Source organism: Gracilinanus agilis, chromosome 5, assembly GCF_016433145.1.
Source record: "Gracilinanus agilis isolate LMUSP501 chromosome 5, AgileGrace, whole genome shotgun sequence".
NCBI classification, from domain to species: domain Eukaryota; kingdom Metazoa; phylum Chordata; class Mammalia; order Didelphimorphia; family Didelphidae; genus Gracilinanus; species Gracilinanus agilis.
In genome coordinates, this window is record NC_058134.1 from 51800809 (window position 1) to 51815575 (window position 14767).

At 40.9% G+C, this 14767-nt stretch overlaps 2 protein-coding genes across 3 annotated transcripts in view; both read right to left on the minus strand.

The window, feature by feature from the left end:
- Positions 1–5725, minus strand: part of GTPBP10 (GTP binding protein 10) — a 33759-nt gene extending 28034 nt beyond the window's left edge. For both annotated transcript variants that reach the window (XM_044677939.1, XM_044677938.1), the window contains exons 1-2: positions 5566–5725; positions 1754–1947 (exon numbers count right to left, since the gene is read on the minus strand). In XM_044677939.1, the coding sequence (XP_044533874.1) occupies positions 1754–1947; positions 5566–5598 (227 nt within the window). In that variant the 5' untranslated portion in view covers positions 5599–5725. The remainder of the gene's footprint in view (positions 1–1753; positions 1948–5565) is intronic.
- Positions 5726–11236: 5511 nt separating this feature from the next.
- LOC123249799 (ribosomal biogenesis protein LAS1L-like) lies at positions 11237–14535 on the minus strand. The gene has a single exon (XM_044678914.1). The coding sequence runs from the start codon at positions 14533–14535 to the stop codon at positions 11956–11958; it is 2580 nt and encodes an 859-aa protein (XP_044534849.1). The 3' UTR covers positions 11237–11955.
- Positions 14536–14767: the final 232 nt, after the last annotated feature.

The window sequence follows — 14767 nt, forward strand, 5'->3', positions numbered from 1 at the left end:
CCTTATGGCAAACAGCTTTCTCTAGATTCCTATTCCCCCTAAGCTAAAAATATCTTTTCTGAGCTCTTAAGACTACTGTTTCTCTCTTGTATACTCATTCTTTTTAGTGTTATAGTTACTTGTGTACAATCAGTTCAATTCAATATTCATTTCTTTAACAACTCATGTCAGGAACTGGGGATATAAAGATAAAAACAAGATAGTCCTTACCCTTTGAGAAATGCACATACTCTTGCTGGTTGTAAGCTCCATGAAAGCAATACATGGCTTTATACATCTTTGTATGCCCCTTAGCTCTCAGAACAGTTCTCTGCAGCCAGTAAATACTTAATTTTGTTGAATTGATTTGAAGAGAAACAAATGTTATAGTCATTTGATTCCCATTCCAATGTATATAGTTGAAATATTGAACACTTACAATGAGTTACACATACATACACTTATTAAAAATTAAATAAAATTTAAAAAATGAATAGTTTTTTATCTAGCTTAAATTCTGGCTCTTGAGAAGTTAATTTAATTAGAGACATCTATATTTTCAAGGATTGTAGGGGTTGATATCAATGGGGTTTCTTTTAGGAACTTAAAAGTTTCTAATGAAATCTCAACAGCTACCATTTTTCTTGTCTGGGGGGCTGGAGGGGTAAGGCAGTAATTTCCCCAGGTACTGGAAGAAGAGAGAAAGAGCAAAGAAAACATATGTTTGGAGATGGCACTGTAGTATAATAGGAAAAAAGTTCTGGATTTTTGAGCCAAGACTCCCTTGGTTCAAAGTCTGGCCAGTCTAGGCGGCCAGCCTTCCTCGAAGCTGGAAGGATCTAATAAGGAGGTAGATTAAAACACATCCACTCAGATCTGAATGAAGATACTATAGATCTGTGTTGGCAAACCTATGGTACATATGCCAGAGGAGCTGCTCCCCTCCCCCTCTCCACAGGCACCTGAGGACCCCTCTGCCCAGCAGCCCAATGGGAGCACGATCTGGGGTAAGGCAGAGGGTTCATATGTGGCATGAGGATTGCAGTTTGGGCACTCGGTCTCTAAAAAGTTCTTCATCTGTCAAATGAGCTGGAGAGAAGGAAATGGTCAACTACTCCAGTATCTTTGTCATGAAAATCCCATGAAGCTCACAGAGTCTAGACACAACTGAACCAATGGACCAACAACAAATGTAAAGAGCAGGATAAGCCCTTGAAGATGATCCTGACCTTTTTTTGTGTCATGGACCCCTCTGACAGTTTGGTAGAACCTTTCCAGCTCTCTAAATCCTGGGTCTCTATTAGTGTGTTGGAACAGATATTCTTGGAGCAAATTTGTGCTAGAGGAAAGTGGACACTCTATGACTAAGGAGAGGCTAGCAAAGGGAGAGCTTCTTCAACTTCAGTTGAGGAAGTAATCTTTCATTACTTAATTATAGGATTAATTAAAATGAAAATGCCTAGCTTTAATAAGACTTTATATAAATAATTTTTCAGTAAGTCATCAAGGGTAAAGAGCTGTTATAACATTCTCCCCTTATTCTCAGGGGAAGGGGATATAGAGGAGAGTAAGGCCTCCAGGAAGAGGAAAGATGGGCCTACCTGGAGGGGGGAAAAGCTAAGGAATATAGTTGAGAACAAACTTCTATGAGTGTAATTTTGCTAAGATAAGTCCTACTGAGTCAGATAAACAAGATAAACAGAAGTTGTAACATTTTTTGTCAAAAGCATAGATGTCCAATTATATAAGTCCAAATCATGCATTAAGTACTTACCGACTATTTGCTCCCTCTCCTGCTACAAACCGTTTCTGGGGATATTTATCCTTAATTTGTTTTAAGTTCATTTTCTTTTTGGCTACAATCCAGACATCACCACCTTTCCCTCCTTCTCCACCTAATCGAGGATAACCCATTCCACCAGCTCCTCCTTTTGCAAAGAGTCTTAGGTTGTCCATGAAGTTTCCATACTAGTTAAAAAAAAAGTTTGGATTTATTGGATACACAGGATTTTGCAAATTGGGATACTAAATTTGTATATGAAACAAATTTACAGAAATAACAGTGTAGTGGAAAAAAAGATCACAGTTCAGATTAGTCTCTGCTAATTAATAACAAAGCTAGTGTGATCTCAGGTTCATCATTTATCCACTCTGAACCTTAGTTTTCTTTTTTTATATGTATTTTTTCTTTTCTTTTCTTTTTTTAAACCCTTAACTTCTGTGTATTGGCTCTTAGGTGGAAGAGTGGTAAGGGTGTGCAATGGGGGTCAAGTGATTTGCCCAGGGTCACATAGTTGGGAAGTGTCTGAGGCCGGATTTGAACCTAGGACCTACTATCTTTAGGCCTGACTCTCAATCCACTGAGCTACCCAGCTGCCCTCTGAACCTTAGTTTTCTTATCAATAAAATGAAGAAGTTTGGATTAGATTATTTTTAAGGCACCTTCTGGCTCCAATCATTAACTCTAAACCATATTATATCTGTTTATCTGATCTGTAAGCTCCTGCATGAGAAATATCTTTTTCTCCTTTCATACAAGAATGCTAAGAACAAATTGGATACTGAAAGAAAGTTCTCTTTCTTCTTTTTAAAATCTCATTTCTTCCCAATTATTTCTTAAATCTAACGTGTATACATCTTTGTAAAATAGTTTTTCTCAAAGAAATTCTATCCATTTCTTTCTAACAAAGGTTCAGAGAAGTGGATCTGAAGTAAATCACAACACATTGAAATCTTTTTTCTCATTTAGTGTGTTGAGGGTAGAGGTTAGGCAAAAATTTTAGTTAGTTATCATAGGTAACAATGGATTATCATAACATGTGTGGGCACATCTTTAAAAACAGTTCTTATAAGTCTACAGAAGAAATGAGAATACAAATCTCTTTATCTCCTGGCTTGACCTTTCCTCCCAATGCCAGGGTCATATCTTCCAATGCCCATAATACTGTATCTTCACAGGGATGTCCCACTTACTGACGTATGGAGTGAAAATTAAGTGTATTATTCTCAATGTATTTCTGGCCAGCAATAGAAACTCCAAGTAGCGGTTAAATTTAAATCAGTAGCTTAATTAGGTAGAGCTTTGCTCTCCTCCCTTTACCCATCCCCTTCCCAGTCTTTCATATACACCTTTATTGGTACTCTTTTGCACAGGTGGAGGATATTGTATTAGTTTCCTATAAATTGGGGAATTCATTTGTATCTTTGGGCATTGCCTTTGGGTCTCTGACTTAAGCACAATGTCCCCATCCTTTGCATGATAAGCAATAAAGCCTCATATATCTGCATCTTATTCTGGCCTCTCGGATTATTTGAGTGATTAAGGGGAATGCATCTTGCTATATCAAGATGCCCCCAAAATTCCCACTCCAGATATTCACATACCAAATATTTCATTAATACTTTGATGGATCTGATCTTATCCATGTGGATACTTTCTACATAGGTACTTCTAAGTTACCTACCCAAGCCTTTTCCTATGAAGTCTATAGTTTCCCATAAATTCTCCAGAGAGGATCAACCCAGTATGGTGGGAAGAAAGGGGGAGGTGTGCTTTCCTTTATGCCTTCACTTTAAGATTCAATATATATATCATGTCTATTTTTAAATACCCCACCACTTCTTTTTCTGGTCACTTCTCTCCAATACCAAGCTTCAATCTCAAGCAAAAGAACCGCCTTTTAAACATCAATATTCTTTCAGTTACACTATATGGCTCTTAATTATGAAATGGTAGTTTCAAAATAATTAAAGCTGACAGTCTTCCAAAGGGCAAATGGAAGGGTTTGAGCAGTATTTACCAATACATATTGTGCATGAAAGTCATCATAAAAAATTTCAGAGCTATTTATGAAAAGAAAAATACATGGGCTGGTCATAGAGCAGAAGATAACCCAAGACAGTATGTGTGCTCCATTGATGAAAGTGCAATGCCAAGAGAACTAAAGGAAAACTATTCCTTCCTACCTACAAACTGAGTGATGTCTATGGATTTATGTGGAGAATTCATGGGAGAAGGACACAGATAAGAACATCACAGAATAAGGCAGCTTGGATACTTGTGATCTGCCATAAATGAAAAGAAAGCAATCTAAGTTCAAAAATAAGACAGTAAAAGGTTTTCTTCTTTAATGTTCTACAACACTGAATTTTGATTTTTGATAACCACATTACTCTGTTGATTCAAATTGAGTTTAGAGGTCTTGGGGAAAAGAATCTCTTCTAGGGACATTAACAAATTCATTGATTTCAATTTTCCCTATGTAAAAGAAGTGCTTGCCTTTTAAAGTCGTAAATTAAAATATCTTGCTAGTCTGTGTAGTACAACAAATTCAGAATTAGAAAACTCACTACCAACAGCTAAATTTTTATGCTTGACCTTAAAGTCAAGGTAATATTCAAAAGGTGATGATGGAAGAACTTTGGAGATTGTTAAGGACAATCTACTCCAAAACCTTCACTTTACAGACGAGGTAAACTGAGGCTTAGAGAGCTGAAGTGATTTGCTCCAGATCACATGTTCAGGAGAAATAAGAATTAGCATTCAGTTCTCCCAACTTCCAAAAGGCAGAATTATCTTCAAAACAAATCTCTTCATTAATACATTAGATTTTTTTTTTAAAGCAGTGTTGATTTCATCTGTGGTGATTTTTAAATCTGGTACTATGCAAAAATGAGACTGGACTACTTTTCTTCATATAGCCAAATCAACCTACTACGTAAATTAAGAATGCACATTTTTAGCAATAACTAGCAAAATGTTTAGAGCCCTCTGACCTAGAGGAGAATCTAAAATTACAACTGGGAGGATAGAATACCACAGACAAGATAACCTTGGGAGTAACAGTTAATGGGTTACCCTAGACTAAAGCATTTGCTCCAGGGGGGGAAAAAAATCTCCTTAGGGCAGCCAGTGATAGTTACCAAGCCTAGTCAGAAAGACCTGCGTTCAAATGTGACCTCCGAGACTTATTAACAGTGTTTCGCTGGGTAAGTCATTTCACCCTGTTTGCCTCCGTTTCTTCATCTGTAAAATGAGCTGGAGAAGGAAATAGCAAAGCACTCCAGTATCTCTGCCAAGAAAACCCCAAATGGTGTCACCAAGATCGAGTTGCGAGCAATGACTCAACAACAAAAAACTCAGTACTAAAAAGACAAATTCCAAAGTTTTAATGTGAGAAATGTCTAGCCCCTAGTTTTTCAATCAATAAGATTTCCTTAATCATCTACTGTGTGCCAGGCCTGTGGGTATCCAGTGACAAAAATGAAACTGTCCCTCAAGGAGCTCCCAAGGCACGGAGGGAGATCACATGGGCACAAACATTGTCTAAGCCCAATCTTTCCCTCTACAACCTTAATCCTCCCGCTAAACTAGTCTGGGAAGACAACCTCCGCTTCTCTAGGAGGTTCAGGGAGGGGGAAAAGGTCCAAAGGGGAATGGAAGGAGGGAAAGAAAGGGGGAGTAAAGGGGGAGAGGGCTGCCTAGGGGAGCGGAAGTGAGTTGGAGGGAAAAGGTTCTGGGGTCTGGAGGGGGAGCCAACTGGGGGATGGAAGGGGAAGAGGACCACGGCGGGCCCAGGAACCTACCTTCCTCAGGAGCGAGCAGCTGCAGCGTACCATGGTGGCGACGGAGGTTGGGGTCCCCGGCTCCAGGCTCCAAGGCTGAGAAGGGGCGGCTCAGCTAAACTCTGGCAAATCCCGGCCCAATCTTACCCGGAACTCGGTTCTCCTAAGTTTCTACGGGCGGGCTGGCTGGTTGGCTGGTTCCTTCATGGCGCAGGCGCGGAAGAGCCTGAGCGGGTCACGTGCCCTCTTTCAGCAGAGGGCGGGGCTCGGTGAACCTGGAGTCCGGGTTTCTGAAGTACTGCGGGGGCGCTGAGGGGTTAAAAGCTGGCCCTGTGGCCCCCCGGGCGCGCCTGCACCTCGGGTCCTCTTTCCAGAACCCTCTCCTGCGCGGAGCTTTTGTTCCCTACCCCCACCCCACCCCAGACCTCCTACTTCTATGTGCTAGTCTAGATTCCTTTTTGACCAGTGTCCCCAAAGTCTCAGTGCAGTTTAAAGCTTTAGTATCCGTAACTACCAATGCTGGAAACATAAAAACCATAAAATTCGAATATACTGATATTCAATTCCAAAATAATTCCCCTCTTTGGGCGGTCCATCGCTCTGACTTGGGGCTGATTTGAAAAAAGTTAAGAGAAAAATAGGAGGTGGAGATGAGAATAAGGAAGGAAGGGGATAGCTAAGTGGCTCAATGGATAGCCAGGCTTGGAGATAGGAGGTTCTAGGTTCAAATATGGCTCACTTTCTAACTGTGTGACTTTGGGCAAGTCTTTTAAGCCCAACTGCCTAGTCCTTACTGCTCTTCTGTTTTTTTAGTGTTGATTCTAAGATGGAAGGTAAGGGTTTAAAAAAAAAAAAAAAGGTAGACTAATGGAGGCAGTGGTGAGAAGCAAAAAGTACTCTTACCAAGGGAACAGTAAAATGCCCATAAAATGGCAGAGGATAAGGGAATGGAGTAGAAACTAGAATCCAAAAATGTCATTTATAAGAAACAGGATTGAAACAGTTAAAATCAGGGGCTAGAGCAAAATCTAAAAATGGCAGGGGTAGCAATCATGATCTCAGATAAAGCAAATGGAAAAAAAAAAACAAAAACTGAGAGGCAGAGGAGCTAAACTTTGTTAGAAAGTACCAGACAATGAATATATACATACATGTACTAAATGGCACAACATCTAGATTCTTTTTTCCTCTCCTTAAACTCTTACTTTGTCTTAGAATTGGGTTCCAAGGCAAAAGAGCAGTAAGGACTAGGTAACTGGGTTTATGGGACTTGCCCAGGGTCACACAGCTAGGGAGTATATGAGATCACATTTGAACACATGACCTCCTGTCTCCTGGCCTAATTCTCAATTCACTAAGTCACCTAGCTGCCCTTTTCATCTTCTAAAGCTCAACTCGGATCCCATTTTCTCCATGAAGTCTTCCCTGATCCCCTCAGTTGAAAACATTTTCCCCTTGATGTCCTTCATGGCACTTTCTTTTGAAACTCTTAATGCACTTATACAATAATATTCTATGCTAATAGTTATTTATCAATCCATCAGTATTCACTGACTGTGTGCTGGGTACCATACTAGGTTCTGGAGTTACAAAGACAAAAATAAAAAAAAAAAAAACTTGCTTTCAAGAATTTATATTCTACTGGAGAGAATCTATTTATTGATGTCAATTATGGATAGGGAATAAATGCAAAGTAATTGTGGAACATTAATGATTGGGCAAATCAGCAAAAAACTACCAGGTCATAGTAACAAGAAGCCAAAAGAACAGGACCCTAGCAGGAAAGGATGCTAGGATGCTTTTGTTTCTCACTTTTTAAACTGTGGATCATGGAATCTGATTTCCAAACTACCTCTCAGATATTGTCTTGTTTCAAACTCTTACCTTACTTACATCTTAGAATCATTACTGTGTATTGGTTCCAAGGCAGAAGAGCAGTAAGGGATAGGCAATGGGGTTTGAGTGACTTGCCCAAAGTCACAAATCTAGATAGTGTCTGAGGCCATATTTGAACCCAGGATCTCCTGTCTCCAGGCCTGGCTCTTTATCTAACTCAGCCATCTAGCTGCCCCTAACATCTAGATTCTTAAAGAAAAAGCTAAGTGAATTACAGGAAGAAATAGAAAATAAAACTCTTGAAGTGGAGAACCTTAATTTTCAAGTTAAGGAGAAAGAAATCTGCCTGTTTCTTGATTGTGGATGGAACCTTCCAAAATCTAATCATATATATGGGCAGTGGTGTCAAAGTAAAATAAAAACAACTCCAAATAGCATATTGACTTAGAAAATCACAAATTAACATAATCTATGTTGTATGTATTTTTATTTATTTTGTTAGACATTTCCCAATTACATTTTAGTCTGGCTAGGGTTGTACTCAGGAGTTTTGCAGGCCATGAATTTGATAACTCTGTATTAGGGCATGAAAACCTCACAAATAAGAGAAAAACAAAAATAATAAGTGCACCTTTTTCTGGAAATGATGCAATAAAAATGCATTTAATAAAGGGCCTTTGAAGCATAGATGAAAACTAATTGGAAACAATAACTTAAACCTAAAAAATGGATGGGTCAAAGAACAAAGCAAAGAAACAAAAATTTTTCTTTAAAGGAAATGACAACAATGAAATAATTCAGCAAAATTTGTGAGATTTTGTCAAAGCAGTACTTAAGGGAAAATTTGTATCTGTAAATGCTCAAATAAAAGAAAAAAAGTAGATTTAGTAATTGGGCATATAACTAAGAACAAGTTAAAAACAAAAACAAAAAATTTCCTAAAAAATGAAATAGAAATTCCCAAAATCAAAAGAGATGAACAAATTTTAGAGTAAAAAAAAAAAACAAAAAATGGAACTAATAAATAAAACTAGGACCTGTTTTCTTGGAAAACAAAATAGATAAGTCATTGGCTAATTTGATTTTAAAAAGGTAACCAAATTATCAGTATCAAAAATGAAAAAGGTGACTTCAAACATTATTATTAGGAACTATTTTGCCCAGATAGAAATCAACTAAATGAAATGGATGAATATTTGCAACATTATAAATTGCCCAGATTAACAGAACAGGAAACAGAATACTTAAATAATCCTGTCTTGGAAAAAAGATATTGAATAAGCCTTAAATAAGAACTCCATAAGACAAAAACCCTAGGACCAGATGGACTTACAAGTGAATTCTACCAAACATTTAAAGAACAATTAATTCCAATACTACATATACTTTTGAAAAAAAAAAGGTAAAGAAGGAGTTCTACCAAATTCCTTCTATAATACAAATATGGTCTCAATACTTAAAGAGTCAAAATAGAGAAAGAAAACTATAGACCAATTTCCCTAATGAATAGTGATACAAAAATTTTAAATAAAATACCAGCAAGATTACATCAATATATCACAAAGATCATACACTATGACCAGTATAGATTTATACCAGGAATGTAGGGCTGGTTCAATATTAGGAAAACTATAGGCATAATTGACCATATTAATAACAAAACAAACAAAAATCACATTTATTTCAATAGATGCAGAAAAAGTGTTTGACAAAATACAACACCCATTCCTGTCAAAAATATTATAAAGCACAGGAATAAATGGAGTCTTCCTTAAAATGATAAATAGAATCTACCTAAAATCATAAGCCAGCATTATCTGTAATAAGGTTAAGCTAGAAGCTTTTCCAATAAGATCAGGGTGAAGCAAGGATGACTTCTCACCATTATTATTTTTAGTATTGTACCAGAAATGCTAGCTATACCAATAAGACAAGAAAAAAATTAAAGAAATACATATAGGCAAAAAGAAGAAACAAAATTATCACTCTTTGCAGATGATATTGATGGTTTACCTAGAGAACCAACTAAAAACTAATTGAAACAATTAACAACTTTAACAAAGTTGAAGGATATAAAATATACACACAAATCATCAGCATTTCTGCATATTACCAACAAAATCCAGGTAGATATAGAAAAAGAAATTCCATTTAATATAACAACCATATAAATATTTAGGAGTCTTACTATTAAGACTCACACAAGAACTATGTGAACACAATTACAAAACATTCTTCACACAAATAAAGGCAGATCTAAATAAATGGGGAAAATACTAATTGCTCAAGGGTAGGCTGAGCCAAAATAATAAAAATTATATTACCTAAATTAACTTCTTCAATGCCATACCAAACTACCAAAGAATTATAGAGCTGGAAAAAATAATAACAAACTTTACCTTGAAGAACAAAAAGTTAAGAATATCAAGGGAATCAAAGAAAATGGGAAGGAAAAGGGCCTACCAGTATCAAATCTCAAACTACACAACAAAGATGTAATCATCAAAACAATTTGGTACTGGGTAAGAATAAAGGGTTGATCAGTGGAACAGATTATATAATATATAGTACAAAAACAAATGAATACAATTACCTGGTGTTTAATAAATCAAAAGATCACATCTATTGGGACAAGGGCTCACTATTCAAAAAAAAATTGTTAGAAAACATGGAAAACAGTATGGCAGAAACTAGGTACAGACCAACATCTCTTATCATATACCAAGATAAGCTCAAAATGGATATATGATTTAGATATAGAGTGATATCATAAGCAAGTAGTAGAGTATGGAAGAAATTTCCTGTCAGATCTATGGAAAAGGGAAAAGTTCATGACCAGGCAAGAAGTACATGGAGGGTAAAATGGAAAATTTTGATTACATAAAATTAAAGATTTTGCACAAAGCCAATGCATTTAAATTAGAAGAGCAAGAAAATTGGGGGAAAAAAATCTTTGTAGCAAGTTTCTCTGGTAAATCTTTTTTCTAAAATAGAACTGTCAGGTTTACAAGAAAAGGAACCATTCCCCAATTGATAATGGTCAGATATGAATACAGTTTTCAGAGGAAGAAATCTATCAATAGCCATATAAAAAAAAAACTGCTCTAAATCACTAACTAGAGAAATGCAAATTAAGGCAACTCTGAGGCACCTCCTTACACCCATGAGATTGCCTAAGATAACCAAAAAAGGGAAAAATAATGTGTTGGAAGGGCTACAGCAAAAGAAGCACACTAATGCATTGTTGGTGGAGCTATGAACTTGCCCAATTACATATTTTACAAAGCAAAATGGAACTATTCTCCCAAAGGTATCAAACTGTGCTCATCCTTTAACCCAGCAATTCCTCTACTAGGAAGAAAGAGGCAAAGGGTCCATAACATACAAGAATACATATAATAGTTCTTTCAGTAGCGGCAAAGCATTGGAAACTGAGAGGATAACCATCATCTGGGGAATGGCTGAGTAAGTTATGATAGGTGAATGTGATGGCACACTTGATGAAAGGGATAGTTTCAGAAAATCCTGAGAAGACTTTATGAACTGAGGTAAAATGAAGTGAGCAAAATTAAAACAATTTACACAATAACAATATTGTAATGACAAACTTTTAAAGACATAAGCACTTTGAACAATGCAATAATCAGCCACAGTTCCAAATGACTCATGATAAAGTATGCTATTCATCTCCAGATAAAGAGCTGATGGACTCACAATGAAGACTAAAGCACATTTTCTTTTTTTTGTTTTTTTTTGTTTTTTTTTTTTTAACATGGCTAATGTGGGAGTTTATTTTGCATGACTATATATATATATATATATATTTGTAATTTTTTTTCCTTAATGAATAGGGGTAGGTGATGGAGAGAATTCAGAACTGAAAATAAAAATGAATTTAAAACAAAATTTTTAAAAAAGGAAATGGAGAAAGTTGGGAGAATTCTTCCCTAATTGCCCAGAGGTCAGCAATTGACAGCAATAAGAATTTGGGCAGAATGATATTTTTAAAATGTTGACAAAAGGTGGAAATTATGAAGGTGGCATTATGCCAAGGCTACTAAAAAGTAATTAAAAGATGGAAAAAGGAAGGGAGCCAAGTATGAAGGGTTGTCAACAAAAGAATGGTGGCTCCAAAGGAGTGGAAATTTTTTTGAGTGACAAATTTGTTTTAAATAAGACAGTTAAAATTTGTTTCATCTTTCAGTCATTGCCACTCATATGACTTCAAGCTTTTTTCATTTGTTTTTTTCTCTGGATCAAAGGTTAAATTTTTTTATCCAAGTGGTTGGCACTAGTCATGGTTCAGTGTTAACAACCAGAGCCAGAATAACACTTGCTCTGGAGTAAGGGGTCACTAGGATAAACTAGTGGAGGTTTTGGCTGCTGCCTGGGGTCTAAAGGGAGACCTCAGGCTAGGTAAGGTGTGGGAAAGGGCTCAGGAATACTAGATAGCATCGTGATGCTATACCAAAAGCCACTGAGGGGGTACCTTTGTTTCCAATGTTTAAGGGAAGAAGGGAAGAAGGGAGGGGGAGTGTTTACACAAAGGAGAACAATACCCTTCCCACCCCAAAGTTAGAAGAACTTGATGTTGTTTTTAATGCGATGTAGTTCACTCTGGGTCCACAGTAAGCCATCTGTGTTGTGGGTTGCTCCAGAGTTAAGACTGTCATTCTCTTGGACTGTAGGTTGGTCCACAACAGACATCATAGTGTAGCTGTCGAGCATGAGTTCATTGGGGTCATCTGTCTGGCCTGGAACCCTGCCCAGTGGATATTTACTCCAGTCTACATCATCTGTGCAAAGCTGCCAAGCAGAGCCCTTCAATGCAGCCTGCTTTTCAGCTAGAACCTCAGGTCTCTCCCTCATGCGGAACTTCCGTACAGATTTCGGGTCAAAGTCTGTCTTGGCATAAAGCTCTTCCAATTCAGTCTCTATCTCCTCCTCTTCCCCTGGTTTGCAACTGCTTCTCCGGTCAGCCAGCATAGTCTGCCTCACTTGCCACTGCAGATCTTCCAAAGTGTAGACAGGCCTCCTCATAGGCAAAGAGCCATCCCTGGACCTGGGGTTGGTATTGGGGTTGCCGCCCTGGGTGTAGATGGTACAGAGACACATAAGGTTCTCCTGGGTTTCCAGGGGGAAGGCTGGCTCCATAGTTTTGAGGAGCAGTTGGAGGATGGGGAGAGTAGCCCAGCAGGCACAATCCAGGCAGACATCGAGCACTTGGGACCAATCCAAGGAGAAGTTGTGACACACAACCTTCCACGTTTTTCTGATGGCACGCTGGCTAGAAGTGAAGTGGTCTACACAGGGACCATAGACCATTAGCAGTTCATTTATCCAACTGATGAGGTAGGCTGGCCGGATCCCTGTGTCCCCAAATTCTGGAAGCAATGACAGCATCTTCTCCAAGATAGCTTGTGTGAAGGGCTGGGATTCTAAGCCCTTCAAAAGAGGCTGCCAGAAGTGGGAAAAGGACCGGGGCAATGTAAGGTTGTTCAGATTCACTGTTCTTGCTTGCTGAATCTGCAAAGCCTCCAGCTGCTCTGCTGTGGGAATGAGGAAGCCATCACTGAGCAGGATGTCCACCACGACAGGCCCATGGTCCTGGGTCAGCTTCTTCATTTTTGATACCATCCACTCCACCTCGGTGGATGAGTTTCCCCAAGCCTTGATGGCCTTGGGCAGCTGTCTCACCTCTCGGAGCACTCTAAATTGCTCTTCTTCATAGGATACTAGCACCCTCCGTATCTTCTCATAAAGTTCTCTTTCTCTCCTGGCCTCTTTAGAGAGATGGTCCTCCACGTGAGGCTCTGCAACTGCCCGTTCTTCCCCATCCGTCTCCGTTTCCTGGAAATCCATTTCTGAGTCCCAGGGCTCAGAGAGATCATTCCCTAATTGGCGGCACCAATAGGTTCGCCGAAGCCAGTCCAAGACAAAGTCACAGCCTCTTCGACAAGTATTCAGCCTGGGAAGTTTCCTGTGTGTGAAGTCATGGCGAAGGTTCACGATCCATTCTGGTATGTCCATGTCATGTGCCAGGCGTCTCAAGGGGATATTGATGAGCTTCTGTTTGGGCTCGGTTATGAGATTCACAAACCGGACCAGGGCCATGCCATAGAGAAAGACCAGTTCTTGGGAGCCCACAGTGTTGTTGGCTTCCATGACTTTGCATCTTACCAGGTCTGCTGTGCAGGCCACAGCCAGGGGAAGGTTGTTGCCGCAGCGGCTCTTCCAGGCTGTCACTCGGTCCAGAGCATACTGTTGAAGCTTCGGGTCAGAGCAGAAGAGGTAGACCATCACCTGGTCCCACTCGGCTTTGCTGCGCCAGGGCACCACACTGCGGCTCCTGGTGGCCTCAGGTTCAGGCTCCCTAGGCTGGGGCCTTGGTGCTGGTGCTGGTGTTGGTGCTGGTGCTGGTGCCGGCGCTGTGGCTGTGTTCGCAGGAGTCTGTTTAGTTGACCGAATAACTGACACAGTGGCTGACCGGATAACTGACACTGTAGGTGACCGTTCAGGTTTTGGGGCCACCTGTGGCTGTACTGGTGGGGCTGGTGCCGGGCTTTGTACTGGCGGTGCCGGCGCTGGTGCCGGTGCCTGTGCCTGTGCCAGTGCTGGAGCGGGTGGGGCTGGTGGTGGAGGGGCCGGTGCCGAGGGAGCTGGTGTTCTCACCTTCTTTCGGCGGCGGCGTGCCTGGGCCCAGAAGTCGTCTTTTACGTCCATGCTGGTCTGTGAGTTGGTCGCTGGCAAACTGGCCCCCTGGGAAGAAACTGGAAGAGGAATCTCTGCTGCCCGAGGAGGTGTCTGCTGAGGAACTGCTTCTGTCACCACAGGGGGCCGAGGGCGAGGGGCTGGCCGAGGACGAGTCGCTGTAGCGCCCGCTGCCTCCCTAGGGCGAACCCCGGCCCGAGAACCTGCCGAAGCTCGGGGGCGTGGCCCTACTCGAGGGCCGCTGGCCAGCACAGTGGGGGGCCGCTGCCTGGCTCGTCCACGCTGGGAGCCACTGCTGCCGCTACTGCTGCCACCACCACCACCCTCGGCGCCTCCACTGCTGCTGCTGCCCGGGCTATTCCCTCGCCGGGGACTGTTCAGCTGCCGGGGGCCTCCGCCGCTGCCCCCGCTACCGCCACCACCTCCTTCACCGGGGCTATTCATCCGCCCGGGGCCGGGGCTGTTCCCCCGCCGGGGACTATTGACCCGCCGCCGCCGCCGAGGTCCGCCCGCCAAAGGGGACCGTCTCCGCCGCCGCCGCCAATGCCACACACCTCCGCCCGGGCCGTCAGCCCACAGCCGCCTCGGCCGCCGCCGCCGCCAATGCCACACTCCGCTGCCCGGGCCGTCCAGCCGCCGCCAAAGCCACACGCCACTACCGCCCGGGCCCTCCACC